General features: G+C 47.2%; 1 protein-coding gene across 2 annotated transcripts in view; it reads right to left on the reverse strand.

Moving 5' to 3' along the window:
* FBLN5 (fibulin 5) overlaps nucleotides 1-24,719 on the reverse strand; it is an 89,539-nt gene that overhangs the window by 64,232 nt on the left and 588 nt on the right. The window contains exons 1-4 of one of the 2 annotated variants that reach the window (XM_007105045.2): nucleotides 24,339-24,670; nucleotides 21,553-21,607; nucleotides 19,331-19,382; nucleotides 15,003-15,257 (exon numbers count right to left, since the gene is read on the reverse strand). In XM_007105045.2, the coding sequence (XP_007105107.1) occupies nucleotides 15,003-15,257; nucleotides 19,331-19,382; nucleotides 21,553-21,607; nucleotides 24,339-24,394 (418 nt within the window). In that variant the 5' untranslated portion in view covers nucleotides 24,395-24,670. Of the gene's footprint in view, nucleotides 1-15,002; nucleotides 15,258-19,330; nucleotides 19,383-21,552; nucleotides 21,608-24,338; nucleotides 24,671-24,719 lie in introns of those variants that run through there. The other variant, XM_007105047.3, reaches the window with a different exon arrangement.

Below are 24,719 nucleotides of genomic sequence, written 5' to 3' on the forward strand. Positions count from 1 at the left end.
CACACACACACACACACACACACACACACACACACACACACACACTCCATTTCCCTTGGGTCCTCAAAGGAGCCCTGCCCCCAACTAAAGGATGAAGCCTGGGCCAGCTTGGCCCTAGCCCACCCTCAGCACTCCCCCAGCCACAGTGCTACCTTGGGAGGATCCACAAACACCTCAGACCTCATCTTCAACTCCCCTTAGACAGGGAAGATCAAATTTTACATTTAAAACCCAATTCCAAATGTAAAATAGATAGCTAGTGGGAAGCAGCTGCATAGCACAGGGAGATCAGCTCGGTGCTTTGTGACCACCTAGAGGGGTGGGATAGGGAGGGTGGGAGGGAGGGAGACGCAAGAGGGAAGAGATATGGGAACATATGTATATGTATAACTGATTCACTTTGTTATAAAGCAGAAACTAGCACACCATTGTAAAGCAATTATAATCCAATAAAAATGTTAAAAATTTAAAAAAATGCACTAGTGAAAAAAAAAACAAAAAAACCCCAATTCCAGTCTGGCAAAATCTCAACTTTGTTCTTTTGAAACCTCAGGGTAGGAGAGGCATCAGACACTTGAGGGTTCTGAAAGTACCGCTTTGGGAGTTAGGAGAAGTGTTGTACGCAAGCCAGTCATACATTTCTAATTCATTTACCCAGAAAGTTCGCAAGAGGTTTACAGCTGTGGCATCTGGGCTGGGTTGCAGTTTGTTTGAACAAAGTGCTGACAAGCCCAAGATCAAGGCTTCTTCCCTTAGTGCCAGTCTGCTCGTCACAAAGGGAAAACCCTGAGCCATAGTCCCTCCCACCCCAATCACAGCGAGCTCGCCTGTAATCTATCCCAAGGGGGAAGAGTGAGGACGTGTGGGCTCTTCCCCACCTGCTGACAGGTGAGGTGAGTATCAAGGTTTAAGTACAGCACAGAGACATGGCAGACTCAGGGAGCCACACTTGGCCGGATGCCCTATGGCTTGGTTGGATTTTGGACAACCCTCCTTGAACCCAGACAGTGCAATTCATTGGAATTTTACAAAAATCGTCCATGAAGGGGTTTCCCTGGTGGCGCAGTGGTTGAGAGCCCGCCTGCTGGTGCAGGGGACACGGGTTCATGCCCCAGTCCGGGAAGATCCCACATGCCGCGGAGCGGCTGGGCCCGTGAGCTATGGCCGCTGAGCCTGCGCGTCCGGAGCCTGTGCTCCACGACGGGAGAGGCCACAACAGTGAGAGGCCCGCGTACCGCAAAAGAAAGAAAAAAAAAAAAAAAAGTCATCCATGAAATCTATACATAAATTTAATAATGACCCTTAGAACAACAAACTAGTGAACATAACAAAGAAAGAAACAGACGCACAGATACAAAGAGCAAACTAGTGGCTACCAGTGGGGAGAGGGAAGGGCAAGGGCAAGATAGGGATAGGGGATCAAGAGGTACAAACTATTATGTATAAAATAAACTATAAAAATATATTGTACAACACAGGGAATATAGCCAATATTTCATAATAATTATAAATGGAGTATAACCTTTAAAGTTGTGAATCACTGTGCTGTACGCCTGTAACATATAATTTTGTACATCAACCATACTTCAATTAAAAAAAAAAAATAATAATGACCCTTAGAAAAAACTTGAGTGTGAAAAAAGTTAAAGAAAAAGGTAATGGGGAGAAGAGATCAGACCAAATAACTCCCAGGGTTCCTGTCAATGTTTGACCTTCCTTCTTAGGTGTGGGATGATTATAAAGCAAGGAGTCTGACTGTGTTTTCAGTCAATACTCATTTGACAAATACAAATGATGGACCAGGCACTAGGGATAGAGCAGAAACAAGATAAGAGATGGAATAGACAATAAACAAATAAGTATAGCCAAGATATGGAAACAACCCACATGTCCACCTGTGGATGAATGGATAAAGAAAATGTGGTATATACATAATATAGAATATTATTCAGCCATAAAAAAGGGAAATCTTGGGCTTCCCTGGTGGCGCAGTGGTTAAGAATCTGCCTGCCAGGGCAGGGGACACGGGTTCGAGCCCTGGTTCAGGAAGATTCCACATTCCACGGAGCAACTAAGTCCGTGCACCACAACTACTGAGCCTGCGCTCTAGACCCGCGAGCCACAACTACTGAGCCCACGTGCCACAATTACTGAAGCCCCCACGCCTAGAGCCCATGCTCTGCAACAAAAGAAGCCACCGCAATGAGAAGCCTGCGCACTGCCATGAAGAGTAGCCCCCGCTCGCCGCAACTAAAAGAAAGCCCGTGCCCAGCAACGAGGACCCAACGCAGCCAAAAATAAATAAATAAAACAAATAAATTAAAAGAAAAAAAGGGGGGGGAAATCTTTCTATTTGCTACAACATGGGTGGACCTTGAGGGCATTATGCTAAATGAAATAAGTCAGAGAAAGACCAGTTCCTCAGACCTCACTTATATGTGGAATCTTAAGGGAAAAAAAGCTCATAGATACAGAGAACAGATAGGTGGTTGCCAGAGGTAGGGGGTAGGGGTGGACAAAATGGGTGAAGTGAGTCAAAAGGTACAAATACCCAGTTATAAAATAAATAAGTCATAGGGGTGTAATATACCTCATGGTGACTACAGTTAATAATACTGTATTTCATGTTTGAAGGTTGTTGAGAGTAGATCTTAAAAGTTCTCATCACAAGAAAAAAATTTTTTTTAACTATGTATGGTGATGGATGTTAACTAGACTTATTGCGGGGATATGATATATACATTGAATCATTATACTGTACACCTGAAACTAATATAATGTTACATGTCAATTATGCCTCAATAAAACTAATTAATTAAAAGATAGTCATCAATCAGTGGTTCTCAAAGTAAGGTCCCGGACCAGAAGGATTAGCATCACTTGAAAGCCCAGGCCTCTCCCCAGACCTACTGAATCAGAAATTCTGCGGGTGGGAGCCAGCAATCTGTGTTTGAAGCCCTCCAGATGATTTTACACACTCTCAAGTTCGGGACAAGTCATAATGATACAAGCTGTGATGGAGAATGATTGCAGGGTGACTTTGGACAGGTTGGTCAGGGACAGGCTCTTTAAGAAGGTATCATCTCCTGAGCTGAAGCCTGAAAGAGGAGAATGAACCAGAGAGAGTTCCAAACAGACGGACTTGAAAGTGCAAAGGCCCTGGGGTAGGGATGCTCTGTTTGAGAAGACAAAGGAGGCCAGTGTAGCCTGTGATCAGTAAAGAGCATCTGGCCCATCTTATGGGAGGAGGAGGGTCTGAAAGTCAGCAAGTCTACACTCTGGTCGGCCTCTCCCACGGACGAACTGTGGGATATTGGGACAGTCACAGAGCCCTTCCAAGTATTCTCCAAAATGGGGAAAACGATCCTGAGCCTGCCTACTGGGCTGTCTGAGAATTCAGTGGATGCGAAAGCGTTTGGAAAAGCGAGAGGCAGTGTTCAAGTGGGAATTATTATAATTAAGGGAGTCCCTTAATGATGTAACTATAGGATCCAGCTTCCCACAGTGAGTAGCCATCAGACCACAGGCCAGCGCCACCTGGTCCTGGGCCAGCTCCTGCTCTCTAGAGCTAAATGAGATTGAGAGGATCCTTTAAAAAGGGTCTGTTTAGAAGGTCTGAGGTGGGGGATTTCCCAGAAAGGTCTGATTGTGGAACTCTTACATTCTTAGCCCATTGGTCAATCTAAGAAGATTCTTGGCTTCGCAAGGAATTTGTGTTTTGCTCCAGCTGCTTGCAAACTCTCCCCAGGTGTTATAAAGGCAACATCAGATTTCTTACAGAACGAGGCCATGTGCTATCATCACAGTCGGAGCTAATTTCATCACCATCCACTGATGCCCCTTTCCTGGAGGGGCTCAAAAAAGGGCTAAAAAAAAAAAAAGGGCTGATCTCTGCCTCAAGCTTAAAAGAAGGCTCCAACCAGGACTCTTAGAGAGTATGGAGGCGATATCATTGGAGGTGGTCCAATCATTAGTTTAGACTTACTGCAAAATCACTGCCTCCAGTGAAAAGATACTATCTCTAGAATCTACCTGCCTCCAGAAGGTACTCTCACCTAGTTGTCACAAGCATGTCCACATCCTGAGTGGTCAGGGCTGGAGGGAGCCTTGGAGACTGTGGTCCAGCCCCTCTTGTATAGATGGGGAAATGGAGCCCCGAAAGAGAGGGAAAAGGAGCCACGACCCCCCACTGAGCTTGTTGCAGTGATGAGATTAAATCAAGACCCCAGTCGTGATTTAATTCCTGGGCTCCTAAACCAGGAATCTTCTTCAAACGGATGTCAAGACACCACTTAAAAACCAGTGTTCACAGAACAGAGCCCAAGAGATTGGCATGGCATTCAAGGCCATGCCAAGTTCCAGCCAAGCTCCTTAGCCTCATCTCTCACTCTATGGCTGCCCCGACCCCACCCCATGTCCATGCTGCAGCCATGCACTGGCTGTCGTAAATGGGCAGGTGACCAATGGGCTCATGACCAAGGCTGGTCCTCATCAGTAGTCCTCAATGTGCTGTGAAGCTTCTGGCCTCCATGTCTTTGCCCAGGCTGTTCCCTCAACCCAGAAAGCCCTTCCCCATCTCCCACATGAAAATTCTACTCACGCCTCCAAACATCGACTTAGAGGCCATCATATCCATTGCCAGAGCAGAATCCCTATCCCTTGCGGGCCCCCCTCCAGCACCCAGCCATACTGCTCTCACCACCCCTCACACTCCGGCTCATGTAAAGACACTGATGAGTTATGTGCACCCACCCTTCCTCAACTCCCACTCACATCTGCTCAGCTGTGAGATCCTGAAGGCAGGGACCAACTCTTATTCATCTTTACATCCCCACCCAGCACTTGGCGGTGTCTGACACAGAGACGTGCTCAGTGAATATGTGTCTAATCAAATGGCTGCACAGATGTGTAACACCTGTCCTTATGGAAGGATTCTGTGATCACTCCAGCCAGGGCCAACAGAGAGCCTCGTACCTGCTTTGGCTGCTGTCCCATTACCTTGGGCTGTAACTATGTATGTGTTGGGTACCCTATGTCCTACCAACCTACCTCAACTCCTGGCAGGACAGTGTGCATTCCCAAAGATAGTGATGATGCCTGATTTATCTTTGTGTGCACAGCACAGACCCCAGCATGGAAATGATCAATGAATGAAGTCCATTAATGATAATAAATTAATCTATGTGGACAACTGTACCTGAGATGTGATCAATTTCTCTCACTCATTTGAACACTACACATACAATTCACCGCACGTTGCTTTTCTGCTCGTTCAACAAATATTTATCAGGTGCTAAAAATACAACGGTGAACAAGACAGAAAGTTCCTGCTGGACAGAGAGACATTAAATAAATAATCACAATTGTCTATTTATCACAGTTACAGAGCATGCAGCAGAGGACACAGTACAGGATGCTGTGGTCACTGCTAAGTTGGCTCTGAGTTCATCACCCGCCCTAGCGCCCCCATCGCATCATGCTTCATTCTGGTCACAGTGGTTTCAGCAGAAATGGCCACCCCTCATACAGCTCAGATGCAGAAAACAGATGACTTGTCTTTCTCCCCAACGGGAATGAAGCAGAGCCCAGGTTTTTTGTGTCTTTGCAATATTTAATATAATCTCCCTTAAATTATTATCCCTTGCCTCCCATGGGAACGCTGAAGATGCCAATTTCATACTGATTCCGGATGCAAAGTCTGTTGTGTCTGACCTCATTGATTCCTGGGGGATGCGTTAAGACCTGTGAAATATGTGGGGCTCATAAATCAACTCTGGCCGGGTTTCTGCAAATGTTTTAGCTTGAAGGAAAGTCGGTTCACACTGACAAGTCCCCCACGCCTCACCGCCTCCCAGCCCTGATCCGCCTGCGTCCCCTGGAGCCTGTGGATGCTGGCTGCCTGGGGCAGGGCCCAGCGCTGGCTGTCCCCATCTCCCCTCTGGCTCGGCTCCGACAAGCTGAGGGGAATGGGAGGTCAGTCCTTAACATCCAGTCTGATGTCTGAGTCCCTCTGGAGGGAAGGAATCCTGTGAATGTCCTTTCCCTGCCAGCCCCCAAGGAGATGGCCCGGGGACCCTTCCCCAAGCATGCACCTCTGTTTCCAAGACAAACAGGAGCCTCCTGCTGGTTGCTGGGCTCCAGGGGATGCCAACAGCATGTCATACAATTGAATGGCGCCCCTTGGAGTTTTGCGAGGAGCTGACCCTGGCTGGAGGCGGATCCCTGAGAGCCAATCCCTCCCATGGCAGAGAAACAAAGTCCCAGGTCCAAGGTGGAAAGAACACAGCCTACCACAGATTTCCCCTGTGGCACAGCCCAAAGCAGAAAGGATGGTGGAGGTAGGTCTCTTTGTAAATCAGTCTGAACAGATGGTGCTTCACAAGCATCTTTTCCCATCAGCCCCTCAGCTACAGTGTAAATTCAATTCAGTTCAACACCCACTGAGTGCCGGTGGTCCAAGGAAGCATGCCAGGTGCGGGGGCACACACAGTAACCACGGCCCTGGCGTTCAAGGACCAGAGAGACGCTTGGTCATCTTGCTCCTCCCTTGGCAGCCAGCACAGTGGGGGCCGGTCGGGGGGTGGGCTTTGAGGGGTGACAAGAGACCGAGTGTGGAAGTGAGTGAAGGTACCCCCACTCGCCTGAGTTGAACGGTGCCCACACTCTCCTTCCATTCATCCTTTCACTCATTCATTCATTAGTTGTCAATAGCTTATGGAGAATCACGCTGCCAGACGCTGAGGATAAACAGTGGATGCTGGCGCAGTGGCTGCATCCAAGGAACCCTCCCGCCACAGTCCCAACTCCCAACACCCACGCCCTGGTGACAGCACGTGGGCACCTGCCTGCGCTCTGTCACACACCTGGGGGCTGCCAGGAAGCCGCGGCCTTTCTGCCCCCAAGCGGGAGACCAGCCAGACTGCTCGGGGGTCATCTGACTCAGGGGTCTCTCTGATGACGGGTCAGACCAGCCCAGCAGCACTTCCCAGTCACTGCCTGCCCGGCCAGCGTGGCCTGGAGTCTGTCCTTCTGTCTGTCTGCGTGTCTATGTGTCCAGAGAGGCTAGCAGCCAAAGGAAGAGAATGAATGTACCCATCTGCCTCCTAGGCACCCCCAGGGGTAAGAGGGCCCCAGAGAACAGCTCAAAGGCAGGCCCTCTGGCTGAGTGGGGCCGGGGAGAAGAATCAGCAAATGGTAGCAAACCCAAAGGCGGTGCCTTTCCCTCGCCTTCTTTTTTTTTTTTGGCCACACCGCTTGGCATGCGGGATCTTAGTTCCCTGACCAGAGATCGAACCCGTGACCCCTGCAGTGGAAGCACAGAGTCCTCACCACTGGGCTGCCAGGGAATTCCTCCCCTTTCCCTCTCCCTCCTCAAACCTCCCCACCTGGGATAAGCCGCCAGCAAGCTCCTGCCCCCGTCTGCCCCTGTGGCTGGGCAGGGATTGGTAAGATATGATGCAACAGAGTTGCTGCCCCTCCGGGAAGGGGTAGGGAGAGTGACAGCAGCAATTGCTTAGGGGTTGCAGACAGGACTATCAGACACTCAGCACAGCCTTTGCTAAAAACAACCCCACAAGGTAAGTACTATCATCCCATCTGGTAGATAGGCCACTCAAAGGGTTTACCGCTCAGAGCCAGGCACCTGTGCGGGGATGGGGTTCGAACCCCAGCAGCTCTGAATCGAGAGCCCACGCTCTCTCCATGCATCCAACTGCCTTCCACCACTCCCTGGCCTAGTCACCGACTCCCTCCAGGCCTTTGAGAAAACAAAGATCCCCTTTCTTTGGGTAAGAGCAGATATTATAACTTGGGCCTCGCAGACAATATTTGCTTGAGGCTGTTGTTGGCAACATTAAATATGATTCCTAATTTATGGTTTTAATCAGTTTCATACTGATTTTGAAACTGACCATACTGATCAGTTTCATATGGTTTTCAATCAGTACGCATGCACACACTCTCCATAACACTAATACTGTCTCTATAAAGAAAAATAATACTAAATTTCATTAGAAGTTAGTAGAGAAAAAAGATGAAAATGGATTCCCTAAATTCCATCCACAGACCCCATATTAAGACCCCTAATCCCTTCTTTTTACAGATAATACATCTTAGGCCAGAGAAGCCAAGTGACTTTCTTAATGTCACACAGCTACTCTGGGATCAGAGTGCAGCTCTTACTGATGTCCTGTCTTTACCACTACCGCATGCTGCTTCATTTTAGGCTTTAAAAACATTTCTTTTGGGCTTCCCTGGTGGCGCAGTGGTTGCGCGTCCGCCTGCCGATGCAGGGGAACCGGGTTCGCGCCCCGGTCTGGGAGGATCCCACATGCCGCGGAGCGGCTGGGCCCGTGAGCCATGGCCGCTGAGCCTGTGCGTCCGGAGCCTGTGCTCCGCAATGGGAGAGGCCACAGCAGAGGGAGGCCCGCATACCACAAAAAAAAAAAAACATTTCTTTTGGATTTTTTGGTTTTTTTTTTAAACAAAAGTAATACATTCTTCTAACAGATTCATATAATATGGGAATTTCATTTAAAAAATAAAGTTTCTACCTTTCTTTAAATGCAGGCCTATCTAAGAGCAGACAGATGGACAAGAGCCTTCCTGGACCAGCAGCATCACATCATCCAGGAGCTTCTGCAAAATGCAGAACCTCAGGCCCCAGACCAGACCTGCATTTCCCCAGGTGACTCGGGCACATTCACGTCTAAGAAGAGCAGCTCTGAACAACCTCCTGGAGCCCCTTCTCCGCTGCATTCTCCTTGGAAGCACAAGTAACCCCAACCCCTGCCACTGAAAGTGGCAAGAATTCAACCCTCAACCCTCTAAAAGCCTTGCATTCTTAAGTCTAATTCCCAGAGGGAAGAATAAACAATAACAGAATAATAGGCCTAGGGGTTTAGAGTAGGAGAATTCATCATGGAATGATGAGATCTGACACAGTAAAAATAACATTATAACAACTAACTGTTATTAACCCTTACTGAGAGCCAGCCTACATACCAGACCAGGCACACGCACTATCTTACAAATAGTGGTGATTTTATCTGTTCCTCACCTCTTATTTCTCTCATCTAATTGTTCTGATTACTACCTCCAGAACAACATGTTGAAGACATGTTGACTTTGACATCATAAATGCATGGAGGTTCTACAAGGGAAATAAGCTATAGCATCAGTAGTACTTTAGGGGGCGGAAATCAAACATGGGGGCAGATATTCTTGATCTTATAGAAACAAGTGTATGAAATACAGCTTAAGATGTACTTTACCAACATATGTATAATTCTCCATCACCCATGGAGCAATAGTAACCTATGAGAAACAGTCGGTTCTCACAGCCACATTTTGGGACTCTCCACAACCCTCCAGGAAGGCTCTCTGTTTTATAATCTTAGAATTTGCTGGGAATAAAACACAGACCTACTAGAGCGTGGACTTGAGGATATTGGGAGGGGGAAGGGTAAGCTGTGACGAAGTGAGAGAGTGGCATGGACATATATACACTACCAAACGTAGGGTGGATAGCTAGTGGGAAGCAGCCGCATGGCACAGGGAGATCAGCTAGGTGGTTTGTGACCACCTAGAGGGGTGGGATAGGGAGGGTGGGAGGGAGACGCAAGAGGGAGGAGATATGGGAACATATGTATATGTATAACTGATTCACTTTGTTGTAAAGCAGAAACTAACACACCATTGTAAAGCAATTATACTCCAATAAAGATGTTAAAAAAAAAAAAGAAAAAAGAAAAAAAATAAATAAAAGTTTTCAAGAACTAGGCCCTCAATACATTTTCAGACTCGATGACTCTCTACAGGTTATCTCAAGACCCCAGGATCTTTCTCAATTAACATTTACCACGTGATACTCTGTGCAGACACCGGGCAAGATATTTTCACATGTTATCTGTGAGGCAGGCATTGTTGTACCCATTTTACAGATGAGGAAACTGAGGCTCCAGTCTCACAGCCAGGAAGTGGCCAAACCAAGGTGAGAATCAAGGCCTGGCTGGCTTCCCAGTTCCAGCCCTCTCCACTCCAGCACACACAGCCTTCCCATCTCTGCCTTCTCTTCGAACTTCTCAGGAATCAATCAGAGGCCGCCTAGTAGTTCAGCTGTTTGTTCTGTGACTAATCTCCCTTCCTTGACGGTAAGCTCTGAAGACAGCCCCACGGCTGTGCCCAGACTCCCTGCCCCCTCAGTGCCTAAGCCAGAGCCTGGCACCAAAGAGGTGCTCTATAAACAGTGACTGAATACACATTGGCTGGCTTTCAGGAAAAATAACTCAAGAGAAAGGCTCAGGCCAATGCCATTCATCTTCCAAAAGGATCCATTTGTGTTCCTCTCTGCCCGCTCAGGCGCTTTGATCAATGAGAAAACCCTGGGCCAGGAGGGAGTATAACGATATTGCTTGTAACTTCACAAATGACCAGAGGAATTCCTTCAGTCCCTGGGGTAGCGTGGCTCTAGTAAAAGACTGCTTTCTCAGTTGTGAAACATTTCACGAGCATTAGTTATTGGTGGAGTCCCTAGATTTGACACTGAGCCAAGATGATTAGCAAAGCCAGAACGAAGAATGTCCACCCGGAGTGGTGACAAGTTGAGCCCCAAACAGGACAAATACGCATAAACAAGTGGCATCAACATTCAGGGACCCTATCCAAAGGTCCTATTCTCAGAGGCAGTATGATGATAGAAAGGTTCCTTAACGGGGTTTCAAACCCCAGGTGCCCAATCACTCAGCTCACCCCTCCCTGAGTCTTCAGCACCAACACTGTTAACTCCACAGCATCCTGCCTTTCCTGCATCAGCCCTCTCCTCCTTGCCAGTAACCATGTCTATCCGGCTCTCCATCCTCTGAGATGCTGACCACCAGATCTCCCAAGGGGCCAGCATCTGGGGGACACGGTCTAACCAGCCATGAGTCCACCACCCTCATGGAAGTTGCCCTGGTGCTGAGCACCCCCAAGCCAAGAGGCCAGTTTTCTTGATGACGAAAACTTTCTTGGTTCCTGAACTGTAATTCTTGGATTACTGCCTGTATCACTCAGCCTGCAAAGGTCCTGAGTGATCCAGATTTACATCTTGGGGCTTATGGACTCAAATCTGAGGCCAAACCTTGTTCCAGAAAGAGCAGGGTCTAGTCACCTCCCAAGTGGAACACCAAACAGAGAGGTCAAGAAGGAAGCTCAGGGCTTCAGGCGACCCGGGCTCTAAGCCTGGCCCTGCCCAGCCTGCAGAGGCAGGGGACAAGGCAGGAAATTGCTGCCTTGAAAGTGGGTCCAAAACCCAGAAAGAGTAAGCCTCAGTGAAAAGTGTCCACTTGCTTTTTTAAGGCAGACTTACACTTTATGGGAAGAAACCAGGGCATGGAAAGGACAAAAGAGTAAGGGCAATACGTAGGAAAGAGTTGGCCCCAAAATTTAAACTTCAATTGGATCAAGTCTCTAGATTTAACTATTACCAGTTTACGGAGAAATAGAGGGGTTGAAGGAATACGTTAAATACCACCCCGAGAACACAAGCAGCAATATCCCAAATGTAGGAAATTCCACAGGACAAATGACTCAACCTCTTCAACAAATATGTGGCAAGAGGGACAAAGAAGATTAAGAGATAGTTAAGAGATTTGTCAACCAAATGCAATCTGTAGACCTTGTTTGGATCTGATTCTAAAAGAAAACAATAGAAAGGGGACATTTATGAAATGACCAAGGAAAGTTGAATCCCACCCAGATATTTAATGATAAAAAGGAATTATTGTTGACTTTTGTAGGTTTGATAACAGTATTGTGACTATGATTTTTTAAAGAAGCTTTATCTCTTAGAGATACATTCTGAAGTATTTAAGGATAAAATGATTTGATGCCTGAGATTTGCTTTAAATTGATCCACTGGGTCAGAGTAAAGAAGAAATGAGAGTGGGTCTGTGTTGAGAATTACCAAACTGGGTGAAAAGTAGACAAGTGTTCATTGTGATCTCTCTGCTTTTGTCTAGGTTCAAAGTTTTACAGAACAAAAATTTATTTACAAAAAAAAAAGAAGGCAAGAGAAGGCCCTAGTTTTTCACCATGGCTCCAGGACTGACTCTTGAGAGGCTTGAACAAACTTTTACCTCGCTGAGCCTCAGTTTCCTCATCCAGAGCCTGAATGGGTTCAAATCCTGGCTCGGCCCTCATTTGCTGTGTGACTTTGGACAGATTCTTAACCTCTCTGTGCTTCAGGGCCAACAGGAACAACAATAGTCCTACCGCAGGGGTTGTGGTGAGGATTCAACATGTTCATTCAGAGGTAAAGATCATGGCACGCAGCACTGCATGTTTGGTTTTATTCCTACTGCTGCCATCATTACTGTTGTTGATTATTTTCTACATTGAGGAGGAGGAGGAGGAGAAGGCCCCCTGGAGATGTGGTCCTCCTCTCGCAGAACACCCAAGTTTTAGAAGCGTTTCCCAATTCTCCCCATCACATTGGAGCTGCTCACTCCAGCTTCCTCCCCAGGATCAGACCTACATTCTGGGAAACAGGGACACTCCTTCTCTGGCAGTGACAACCCCAATCACCTCCTCCTTTCAACAATGTCCCCCTCTCGGTTCCTTTGGTTCCTCCCCCCTCTTCCCCGGTCTCTGAGCCCTGCCTCCCTGTGGCCTGTTCTCAGGCCTGCCTCTCTCATCCCTGTTTCCGTCCTTCTGAGGCCCCCTCCCCATGACTTCCCCTCTCATAATGCCCAGAAGGACCCGTGTAAACCAGAAAAGGCAGGGTGGGGTGAAAGGAGGTTGGAAGGAACCCGGGACTTATGAATGCATAAGGCTGAACTTTTTGGAAGTGGACGGGCCGGGTGCCAGTCCTCCTAGGGTTCCTGGATCGTATTCTCCTTACAAAAGAGCCATTATGAAGACTCCACATCTCCTGTGTGACGGGTTGGGGGCCTGTCTCCTGTGACGTCACAGGGATCAGGAGAGGAACAGGGTTCCCAGCCACGTCTTATTCTCGAAAGCACTGAGATCCTGGAAAAAGGGCTGCGGGAGGGAGGGGGGTGCTTCAGAGAGCCCCGTAGCCATTGCAGGCTGTTCCCCAAAGGGGGCCTGCAGGACTGCCCAAGACATCAGGGAGCCCTACAGCCACCCAAAGCCCCTCCCGAAACCCTGGAGTGACTCGGCGGGTCACTCGACCCCCTTCCTCACTTCGAGACATGCACATGGTAACTCAGCTTATGCAGCCCCACAGGACATCGTGGAAGAGCATCACCCCACCCCCAACCTCTCTTTCTCTGCATTTGCTTCGAGATCGTGTCTTTTCTACCAAACGAGACAGGTCACATGGGCGAGTTAGGAAAATGTAGGCTGGTGGTCAGGAGAGCTGGACTCCCGTAATTACCTAAGTTGGTGGAGTCCACATTCCCTTTTTTATAAAAGGAAGAGGCTGCAGTTAAAGATTGTTAAAGTCCCTGCCAGTTACAGCGGGCTATTGTTCTACTGGTTATAAGGGAGTACGTTACTATCTTCCCCACCAGTGCTTCAGTCCACGGCTTGATTCAGCCTACTCTTTCCCGTGAACACTTATCTACGTTCAAAGGGACCATCGGCCAGCTCCTCGCCCACCCCACCCCGCCCCCCTCACACACACACACACACACACACACACACACACACACACACACACACACACACACCCCTTGAGACCAGTAAGAATAGAGAAGTTTAGTTAAGGTGTATCCAATTTTCCCTTTTAGCTCTGAAAGAGACTTGTTTGCATATTATTTCCATGTAGTCAAATGGAAATGCACTCATTTGCATGAACATATAGAAGGCATTACAAAGTCACCAACACAGCCTCTCTAACAGTGGGTTACAGCTCAACACTTCAGAGCCCTGAAATGGGACCAACAAAAATCTCACTAAGTAGACTGATGGTCTCCCAAACTTTCAGGGTATAGGAAGGAAATATTAGAATTTCAATTCATATTTATTTTGATCACATCCTTTAAATTTTTCTATTTCTTACATATACTTTACACTCCTCCAACCATATTAGAATAACAGGAAATGCATGTAATTTATAAACATGCATATAGTAAGGGTCCAGGCTCAGAAAGATTTTGCAGATGGGGTGCATGATCAAAAAACTTTGGAGCCATCATCACTCTAGACCATCTCCCAAAGCTGGAGACAGGTGCAAAGTTTTGGTCCAACCAAAGCTGAAGCAACAAGGGAGGATCCCAGGTAAACCTCCACCAAGGCCACACTGGCCAACAGAGCACCAGTGCCTACCAGGGCACCTGTCACACCACTTGCCAACAGCCTGGGGACATCATGGCATATGGCGTCTCCTTCCTCCCCAAGGTCCACTCTTGCTATGAGCTCCCATCAGCGAGGTTCCTTTTGGTCAAAAGAACCCTGGTCCCCACCCAAGGAACCCACTTTCTTTCCAGAACAGTTGGCCTTGGCCCTCAAGGCTTCTTTTCTTTCAGGAGCAAACGTTCCATTCGAGGGTGAGTGATGCTGAAGACCCTAGAAAGCTGGTCCTTTCTAGATCTTCTCTCTGGGATTCTCTTACTGCATCTGACCAGATATATTTGTTATCGAAGAGAGAAAACAGAACCTTGGTCTTCAAACAGATAGATGACAGAAATGATCTAAAGGCAGATAGACAGATACATAGATGAATGATTGATAGACAGATAGATAGAAATAGATAGATGACTGATAGATGATAGGTAGATAGATAGATCGATAGATAGATACATAGATGATAGACAGATAGACGAAAATAAAGAAAAAACAAATTGGCTTTCTGGAGGACTATCAATAAGACAGCAAACTAAACTCCTCCCTAGGTGGGAGGGTACCCAGAGGCTGCTAAGAGTGAAAGAACCATGTACCACGTAGGTTGTTTCACTGGTTCATTGCATGGGAACTGACTTCCCATTTGGGGTTGACCTGCTAGACTAGGACGATGCCTTCACCAATGGAGAGGAAGCCTAGGACGCTGGGCTACTCACCTACACACTGGTTGCCTTCATCCATCTGGTATCCAAGGCGACACATGAGAGGCCTCGAAATCGTGGGGTAGTTTGGAGCTGACAGCGGGGGTGCAGCTGCTGGGTACGGACCTGAGTAGGGGTTGGAGTAGGGGTTGGAGTAGGGCCCTCGATACACTGGGTTTGTTCGGGGGATGCATAAATACCCGCCGTTTTGGTTAACACACATCATGTCTCCTCGGCAGGCCTCGGGGATGGTCCGGCACTCATCAATATCTGCAAGGGCCACAGAAAGGACAGGCGTTAGTGGCCCCTTGGCCACATTGTGCAAATTTCAGCAGAGCTCTGTACCAAGAAAGCCATGAAGGACCCCAGAACACTCTTTACCAGCATCTGCTCCCAAACATGTAGGGCTGTGCCTGGCAGCTACTCCCCAAATATTGGCTGAATTGAATCAAATTGACAAGTGTCACCCAAACATCAGCCATCAAATACCATCATCATGATGTTTGGGCCATAGCTACCAAAACCTGTACTGTCACATGCTTAATACTTTTCTCTTAAATGAACCCACATTGAAAACCCAAGTTGGGACTTCCCTGACGGTCCAGTGGTTAAGACATTGCCTTCCAATGCAGGGGGTGTGGGTTTGCATCCATGGTCTGGGAGCTAAGATCCCACAGGCCTCGGGGCCCAAAAACCAAAACATAAAACAGAAGCAATATTGTAACAAATTCAATAAAGACTTTAAAAATGGGCCACATAAAAAAAAAAAAAGAAAGAAAAAGAAAACCCAAGTAAACATATTTTTTTCATCTTACGTCACAACAGCAAATGAAGAAAACCCTATCAATGATCAAAAATAGAAGGTAAGTAAAAATAAATATATAACTATTAAAATAAAGATTGTTTACCTGTGGATGTATCACCTAAAAACATCTCAGGTATTCTTTTGTGTCCATATGACACTCGGGAAAGGCTGGGATGGACCTAATAATTGTACCCACTTCTACTCCAAATAACAGCTGGACGGGGAGAAAGAGTCCGCTGAATCCAGAAAGACAAGGCTTGGCCGAGAGCTAGTTTCTTATTAGGAAAGCAGAGACTTACTTGAGAGTCGGCTCACACCGTGCCAACAAACAGGGCCCGTTTCCAGCCAGGCTGGTGGTGCTCTGTTTGTTGTGTCTAGAGCGGGGTGTGGGAGTGGCGGGGGGGTAGGTTCCCTAGAAAATCAGCCTTGCGGGGCCAGGGACAGGGGAGGCCTGAACTGAGGCACCAGCATGAGCAGCTGCCCTGACCCCCTGCACCGGGGCCTCCCACCAGCCTTGGGGTCTGCTCCATGTGGGGCTGGAGGCTGGGAGAGAGAGGCCTGAACCCTGACCACTCACTCCAGCCACCTCATCTGAGAGACTCGTGCCAACTCCCGCCTCGGGAAAGGGAAGCGTGGAGTCCCATTTTCTAGCTGTAAGCCTGAAAGCGTCATTAAAACTGGTGGGCTACAAAGGACGGCTGCCGCCCCTCTCTGCATCCCTTGGCACATTCTCAACCCCCTTCACCTTAAGTCAAAGTGCGAGCCAAGAGCTTCCAAGGCAAGGCTTTTTTCCCCACTACCCATCATTCTTTTCAACCCTAACTAATAAGCTCAGAGACTACAAATGATTTGGCCTAAATCAAATATCATTAAAAAGGTAAATATATCCCCAAGGGGAGAGCCTTATTCCTTTTCTATACCCTATGCTCCATCCACAACAAACTAGTCTATACTCTGAATGTCTTTTCAATGCCCTGGTCTTTGCTTATGCTGTTCCTACTACCTGGGACACTATTTCTCAGGATCCTATTCATCCTTCAATACCCAATTCAAATGTGACCTCCGTGAAGGCTTTCTTTATTTTTATTTTATTTTATTTTATTTTATTTTATTTTATTTTATTTTATTTTATTTTTGCGGTACGCGGGCCTCTCACTGTTGTGGCCTCTCCGGTTGCGGAGCACAGGCTCCGGACGCACAGGCTCAGCGGCCATGGCTCACGGGCCCAGCTGCTCCACGGCATGTGGGATCCTCCCGGACCGGGGCATGAACCCGTGTCCCCTGCATCGGCAGGCGGACTCTCAACCACTGCGCCACCAGGGAAACCCCAAGGCTTTCTTTATTGACCTCAGACATAAGGCATCACTCTCTCCCCTACTTCTGCAGGGCTGATTGCTTTTACCTCATCTTGACAGTGACTTTATTCTACCCTGTACAGTTTACTCCATCTAGACCTACCTCTCCCACTAGATGGAGCGCTAGGAGAACAGCCCCAAAATGTCTGTCCTCTTTCTTGGAACCTGTGGCTACATTAGGTTACATGGCAAAGGGGAATTAGGTATAGATGGAATGGAATTAAAGTTGCTAATCAGAAGACCTTGAGATGGGGACTTCCCTGGTGGCACAGTGGTTAAGAATCCGCCTGCCAATGCAGGGGACACGGGTTCGAGCCCTGGTCCGGGAAGATCCCACCTGCCATGGAGCGACTAAGCCCGTGCGCCACAACTACAGAGCCTGTGCTCTAGAGCCCGTGAGCCACAACTATGAGCCTGCGTGCTGCATCTACTGAAGCCCGCGCGCCTAGAGCCCGTGCTCCGCAACGAGACGCCACCGCACTGAGAAGCCCGCGCACTGCAACAAAGATTAGCCACAACTAGAGAAAGCCGGCGGGCTGCAACAAAGACCCCAAACAGCCAAAAATAAATAAAATTATTTTTAAAAGGGTTCTTTTAAAAATAATAATAATAATCTTAAAAAAAAAAAAAGAAGAGCTTGAGATGGGAGAATTATCTGGGATTATCTGAGCGGGCACAGTGAAATCACACAAATCCTTACAAGTAGAAGAAGAGGCAGAAGGACGGGTCAGAGAGATGAGACAACAAAAACATGTGAGGGACTTAACTTGCTGGCTTTGAAGATGGAGGAGGGGGCCATGAGCCAAGGAAGAGGGTGGCCTCTAGAAACTGCGAAAGGCCTTCAGCCGACAGCCAGTAAGGAACCAGGGGCCTCAGTCCTACAACCACAAGAAACTGAATTCTGTGGGAATGTAAATCCATGCAGCCACTATGGAAGACAGTGTGGAGGTCCCTCCAAAAATGAAACCTAGAAATACCATATGATCCAGCAATTCCACTTCTGGGTATATATCCAAAGGAAATGAAAACAGAATCTTCAAGGGATATCTGTACTGCCATGTTGATTGAAGCACTATTCACAATAGCCAAAATATGGAAACAACCTAAATGTGCATCAGTGGATAAAGATTTGGGATGGATAGATAGATAGACAGATGTGCTATTATTAATATTATCATCATATGAATAATATAATATTAATAATAAGCATATGAATATTACTCAGCCACGAGAAAGAAGGAAAACCTGCCATTTGCAGCAACACGGAAGGACCTTGAGGGCATTATGCTACGTGAAATAAGGCAGACAGAGAAAGACAAATGCTACATGATATCACTTATGTGTGGAATCCAAAAAGCCAAATTTACAGAAATAGAGAATAGAATGGTGGTTATCAGGGGCTGGGGGGTGGGGGAAATGGAGAGATGTAAAGGGCACAAACTTCCAGTTAGAAGATAACTTCTAAGGAAATAATGCACAGTATTGTGATTATAATGAACAACACTGTATTGCATACTTGAAAAATGCTAAGGGAGTAAATCCTGAATGTTCTCACCACAAAAAAGAAATGGTAATTATGTGACGTCAGGGAGGTGTGAGCTAAGCTACGGTGGTCATCACATTGTAATATATAAGTGTATCAAGTCAACAGATTGCACACCTTAAACTTACACAATGTTGTATGTCAATGACATCTCAATTTTTAAAAAACAGAAACTGAATTCTGCCAACAATATGCATGAGCAAGAAAATGGATTCTTCCCTCAAGCCTCCAGAAAAGAACACCGCCCTGCCATCATCTCAAAGTTGGCCTGGTAGAACTCCCGTCGGGCTTTTGACCTGTGCACCTGTGAGATCATAGATTTGTGTTGTTTAAGCCACTAAGGCTTGTGGCAATTTGTAAAGGCAGCCCTAGGAAACTGATACAGATGGAGAGCTCCTTGAGGCTGGGGATCAATTCTTCCTCATCTTTGCCCTGTCGCAGGGCTTACCCAGTGCCAGGCACAAAGAAGGTGATCAGTGGAAGGGTGTCGTTGATTTCAGCCATCCCGTGGCACTGTTTTCTTCCATGGGCAAGGCTGATACAGATTTGACAATACTGAATGACGGCTGAGGCAGAAATGGTCCTGTGATCCGGCTGTCCCTGCACCCCACCCAGAGAAGGATCTCCAGTGGCCTCCTACCTAAACACTGTCCTGACGAGCGGTCCAGGTCAAAGCCGTTAGTGCATTGTTGCTGCAGGAAGGGAGAGAGAGAAACAGGAGAGGTCATTTTGCTTACTTACCTTTTTTTTTTTCTTTCACTATAAAAGTATTCTAACTGCATCACAGGAGGTACGGAAAATGGGTAAAGAAACAAGGCATTTATAATACCAACATCTGTGTTATAACCTCTATTTGTCCCTTTTTTGGGTATTTTCTTACAATCATTTTACACTTTAGCATTACTTTTTAAGCCCCTGCATCATTGCTTCAAAACGCCCATTTTTAGCAGATGGTTATGGGGAGTTCTTCCTGCTCTGGTCATGAAGAGCAATATTAATCGCATCTGATCTGCCCAGTGAGGCTTGCCCTGTGCTCAGCCCTTTCTGAGAGAGGATAGGACTGCTTTTAAGGGCAAACACTCTTACTTTGGGTGCTATTTAACCCCTTTTCAGTGCCCGGCATGAATTCTTAGCCCCCTATGAAATCCTCGACCTGATTACGAGGTCTGTGTATAAAATAAATCTGCACAGTGATGCAGTCAGTTTTCTAAGAAAAATAGAATTGGGGAAATTCTTCCATTTTAACCTCAGGAAGACAATTACACAAAGATGAGATGCTTCCAGAGACCACCAGGTCTCAAAAGTTCCTGAGGGCTGCAGGCTTCACATGCAACTTGAGTTACAACTTCATGCATTTAGAATAATCTCATGGGCTCAACAATCACCCCTAGAGCTGACATGTTATAGGAATAAGTCAAGGAGGTGTGGTTTTGCCTGTGGGGGTACCTTCCCTGGCCTTCCCTATGGTTTATGGGGTTCAACTTCCCTGAGATATGCGCTGGTTTGTGGAGATGATAGATTTAGCCTGCATTCCTGGGACTGGGTTCAGGCACCTTAGGGCCTTGGGGCAAAAGAAATGGAGCGGATGAGCCACGAGGTGGTGCCATAAAGTTCAGGAAACCAAGAGACTGGAGTTGCAGCCCTGGCTCACCAACTAAGTGCAGGTGTGGGTTCAAGTCCACTGCCCGGCTTCAAATTCTCACTCTAGCCCCTATTCACTAACTTTTCTATGCCTCAGTTTCCTCCTGTGTAAAATGGAGAGGATACTACTTATTTCTGAGTGGTTGTAAGGACTAAATTGTTAATGCATGTAAAGTGCCTATAGTGCAATAAACACTATACTATAACCTGCACCCTCTCTGGATCTAGATGTTAACTGTCACCACAGAGCTAGATCAGAGGACACCAAGGTCCTTCCAAGGTCTAAAAGTCTTTGGTACTCTTCCCAAGATTCTTTCCACCTCCAAGGAAATATATTTCAAAATTCTTACTATGAAGGGAAAAAACATTTAAAGGGTGTGATCAAAATATATATGAATTGAAATTCTAAGATTTCCCTCCTATACCCTGAAAGTTTGGGAGACCATCAGTCTACTTAGTGAGATTTTTGTTGGTTCCATTTCAGGGCTCTGAACTGTTGAGCTGTAACCCACTGTTAGAGAGGCTGTGTTGGTGACTTTGTAATGTCTTCTATATGTTCATGCAAATGAATGTGCATTTCCATTTGACTACATGGCCCCTCAGCCCTGCTCAGAGGTGGGGATTCTCTCATTTCCGAGCTAGAGATGCAGAGGGGCTGCCCTGAGCTCTGCAGGAGGGATCTGTCCACATTTCTCAAGGGCTGACACAACCGGCACTTTGTAAAGTCAGGGATGGTGCAGGCTACTCTGCACAGCCAACCAGGAGCCCAAGCTCCCCCTACACACTCCTCCCAGGGGTCCGGGCCAGAGGTGGGTCCTCACGGGTTGGGCGCTGAGATGCCTCACAACTGCATGTTGGCCACACCCACACCCACGTGGGCCACACGCAGGCACCGAAGGGGCACCACTGCCCAGAAACACTAGAACACGCTTGACTTTTTAACGCTTACACTAAGTCAAGACCCCCAGCCCCACCAAAGGGACAGAAATGAGGCAGCATGATCTGATTATAAGAGTCTTGGATTGGGAACCAGGACACCGAGGTCCAGCCCTGCCACTTACATACTACGTCACCTGGGGCAAGTCTCAACTTCCCTGATCCCCAGCTTTAGTCTCTGTACAATGAAGAGCTCGGTTTAGGTAAACAACACAATGCGTGGCTGGACACCCCCGCCCTGGTTTTTAACACACTTCCTGATAAGTAACAAAATAAAAGTCTTACCTGTGCATTCCCAGGACTTGGAAGACAGAGAGCCAGAATGGTCACAGTGAGTATCCTGTGGAGGAGCAAGAAGTCAATATAAATGCTCAGGATACTCCCAGGACCCAGGTCTGGGGTAACATGTGCCTCTCGCGCTGCCTGTGTGTTTACAATGATGACTTCACCTTGTGCTTGTCTTTGGGCAGGGGGTTGGGGGGCGATGCTCCAGAGAGGCCGGGGAAACTCCAGATGCCCCAACCACCCCAAACAGAACCGTGCCCCCTCCACTGGTTCATATGTTGGGATAATGTGTTCGGTGGCATTTTTTTAAATAAAGGGTCTTGCTGCTTCAAAGAACAAATCTAACACCCACCGCCATGGTAATTAACAATGCATTCACCAGCTGCTTGGCCTCTACTCCTGACACAAGGGGACCTGCCTGAGTTCTGAATGTCTTCATTCTGAAATGACTACAGTGTGAAGGAGCTGTCGTGCCCTCGGATGATGAGAGGAAAGGAAAGTACAAACGTGAAGCACGTGAGTTCCACGGAACAGAGGTGCCACGGGGAAGGAACGCACGTGCTCCCAGAGCGCGCCTCACACAGACCCTGATGGAGGAGAGGACGCGGGGACCTGGGCAGCCCCAAGAAGGAGCACAGCTGACACTTAGGAGGAGGTGTCAGTAAACTTTGTTTCTGCATAAGCCACCAACCCCTGAACCTGCGATTTCTACTTTTCATCACTCTCAAGTTGCTATGCAACAAAATCGTGGTCGCCAATTAGCTTTAAAGATAAAAAATCAATACCACCTCACATCCAACAGGATGGCTACAACCAAAAAAGCCAAAAGCTGGTGAGGATGTGGAGAAACTGGAACCCTTGTGCACTGTTGGTGGGAATGTACGTTGGTGCAGCCACTATGGAAAACAGTCTGGAGGTTCCTCAAAAAATTAAAAATGGAACTACTATATGATCCAGCAATCCCACTTCTGGGTATATATACAAAAGAATTGAAAACAGGGTCTCAAAGAGATATTTGTACACCCATGTTCATAGCAGCATTATTCACAATAGCCAAAGGGTGGAAGCAACCCAAGTGTCCCTCAACAAATGAATAAACAAAGTGTTATATACATGCAATGGAATACTATTCAGCCTTAAAAAGGAAAGACACTCTGACAAGTGCTACAACATGGATGAACCTTGAGGACATTATGCTAAGTGAAATAAGCCAGCCACAAAATGACAGATACTGTTTGGTGCTGTTATGATTGAGTTCAACAGGGGTTTATCTGAGTAATTACTAGCTGCGAGCATGGACCCTAGGTAGGCAGAAAAACTACAAAACTATGAACCGGATGCTGCCCTGGAGAGCTGGTGGGGGAGCCACATGAACCAATAATGTCTACACCCTTTGGTTAGGGCACTGATAGAAATGCCCACTGAGTGCCAGGAGAGCCAGGCTGTGGGTAGGGAATGGAAGGTCAGGGAAGGCTTCCTGGAGGAGGTGATCTCAGAGGCTTCTTCAGTAATTCAGTGGACCTGGCACCTGGTTGGATTTAGTGACCTGACAACTGTCAATGTACCCCTTCACTTTACAATCCCTCCCTTCAGAAAAAGAGTGTTCAATAGACTGCAAAACTCACTCAATCCATGACAGAAGGCTCATATGAATCAGCAACGCTGGGGTACTTGGAGGGCCCCAGAATTAAGGTGACATCCAGAGGAAACAGGACCCTAATGTGGTGTGTTGGGTGAGGCAAGCCCACTTCCTTCATCTAGTCCTCAATCCAAAGAATAAAGACCCTGGAAGCCCACAAGTTTTCCTTTCATCTGAGTGCCTGCGTGAGCCAGATTCTAGAACACTGGAGACAGCTCTGACCTTATAAAGTGCAGAGCCAAATCCCAGGGCTTTTTGATATTCGCAACAGCCAGATTTATATCTGGAAGGAATGAAAGAACAATAACAAATTTATTTTCCAGGCTGTATATTATGAATTTCAACGTTTTCCTGTTTCTTCATATGAAGTTTCCTTTCGGTTGGTTATAAAACCCTGTCTCGTTTTTGTTGGAGACAGGACAGGCTGACTGAACGCAGTGGACTTCAAGACCTAGTGGAAAAGGCATGCTAACCCATTTCTCCCCCTACCCTGCTCCCCTACTCCCTTTGGCTAGAGGGCAGTCCTGGGACAGGTCTCCTCTGAGAAAGCCCATCTCAAGCCCGGCCTCCTGCAAGGGCCACAGCTGGGGGCCTGGGGGCCAAGTAAGCTCCAGGCTTAACTGAGACGGTTTCCCGAAAATGACAACATCCAAGCGTTGCTGCTCTCACAGCGTCACCCATAGCTGCACTTTGTCATGAAAAACTCTAGAAAACTCCAAAATAAATTAACTACAAGAATTTTGGGGATCCTTTGATGCTCATAACTGGTCCCCGGAACTTTCAAAAGCAGGTGGGTCCACCTATTTTGGGCTCCATCCTCAAGTGGGAGGAAAGCTGGGCGGGGGTGGACCTGGGGATGGAGGTGGGGGACCAACCGGATCTCAGGGCTGTCTGTCAAAGAAGTGCTGGTCCCCGATCCAGGGAGACAGGATTACAGCTTCGTTTTCTGCAAACACACACACACACACACACACACACACACGCCCGCACGCACGCACGCACACACACACTTTGTCTAAAGCAGCTACGTTTTCAAGAGTGCGCTTGATAAAAACTGCAGATGTAATCTAGATAAAATTCTTCAAGCTTTAACGATCACTTGACTGGAACTTCAATTTCCTTAAGGAATATCAAAATGTTTGCTTACATGCATTTCTGTCTGCAGTCCCCACTTTTCATTGGCTCGAGACTTCTGGGTCGCATGCCCTTTGAGAATCCCACACAGACATAGAGCAAATCCAGCCCCGGGATGTGCAGCTAGTCCGTTAGCTTGTCCAACAGCCGATGCAGCAAAATAATTGCTAGTGAACTAGGAATTGATCTCTCAAATTAAAAAAACAAAAAACTTTAAAAAAAAATTTAAACGGCACACAAATTTGCTGTCCTTTCGGAAAAGAAAGAAAGAATCAGGCTCTGAGATTTTTGCCGACCTCTGTCGGATGCTGGCTTCTGAAACTGTCTTATAAAATACCCACTCCCAAAAGAAGGCTTCAAGATGGAAATTACAGAGGCGCAGCTTTTTACAATT

The sequence above is a fragment of the Physeter macrocephalus genome, chromosome 11 (assembly GCF_002837175.3).
Source record: "Physeter macrocephalus isolate SW-GA chromosome 11, ASM283717v5, whole genome shotgun sequence".
Lineage (NCBI taxonomy): Eukaryota > Metazoa > Chordata > Mammalia > Artiodactyla > Physeteridae > Physeter > Physeter macrocephalus.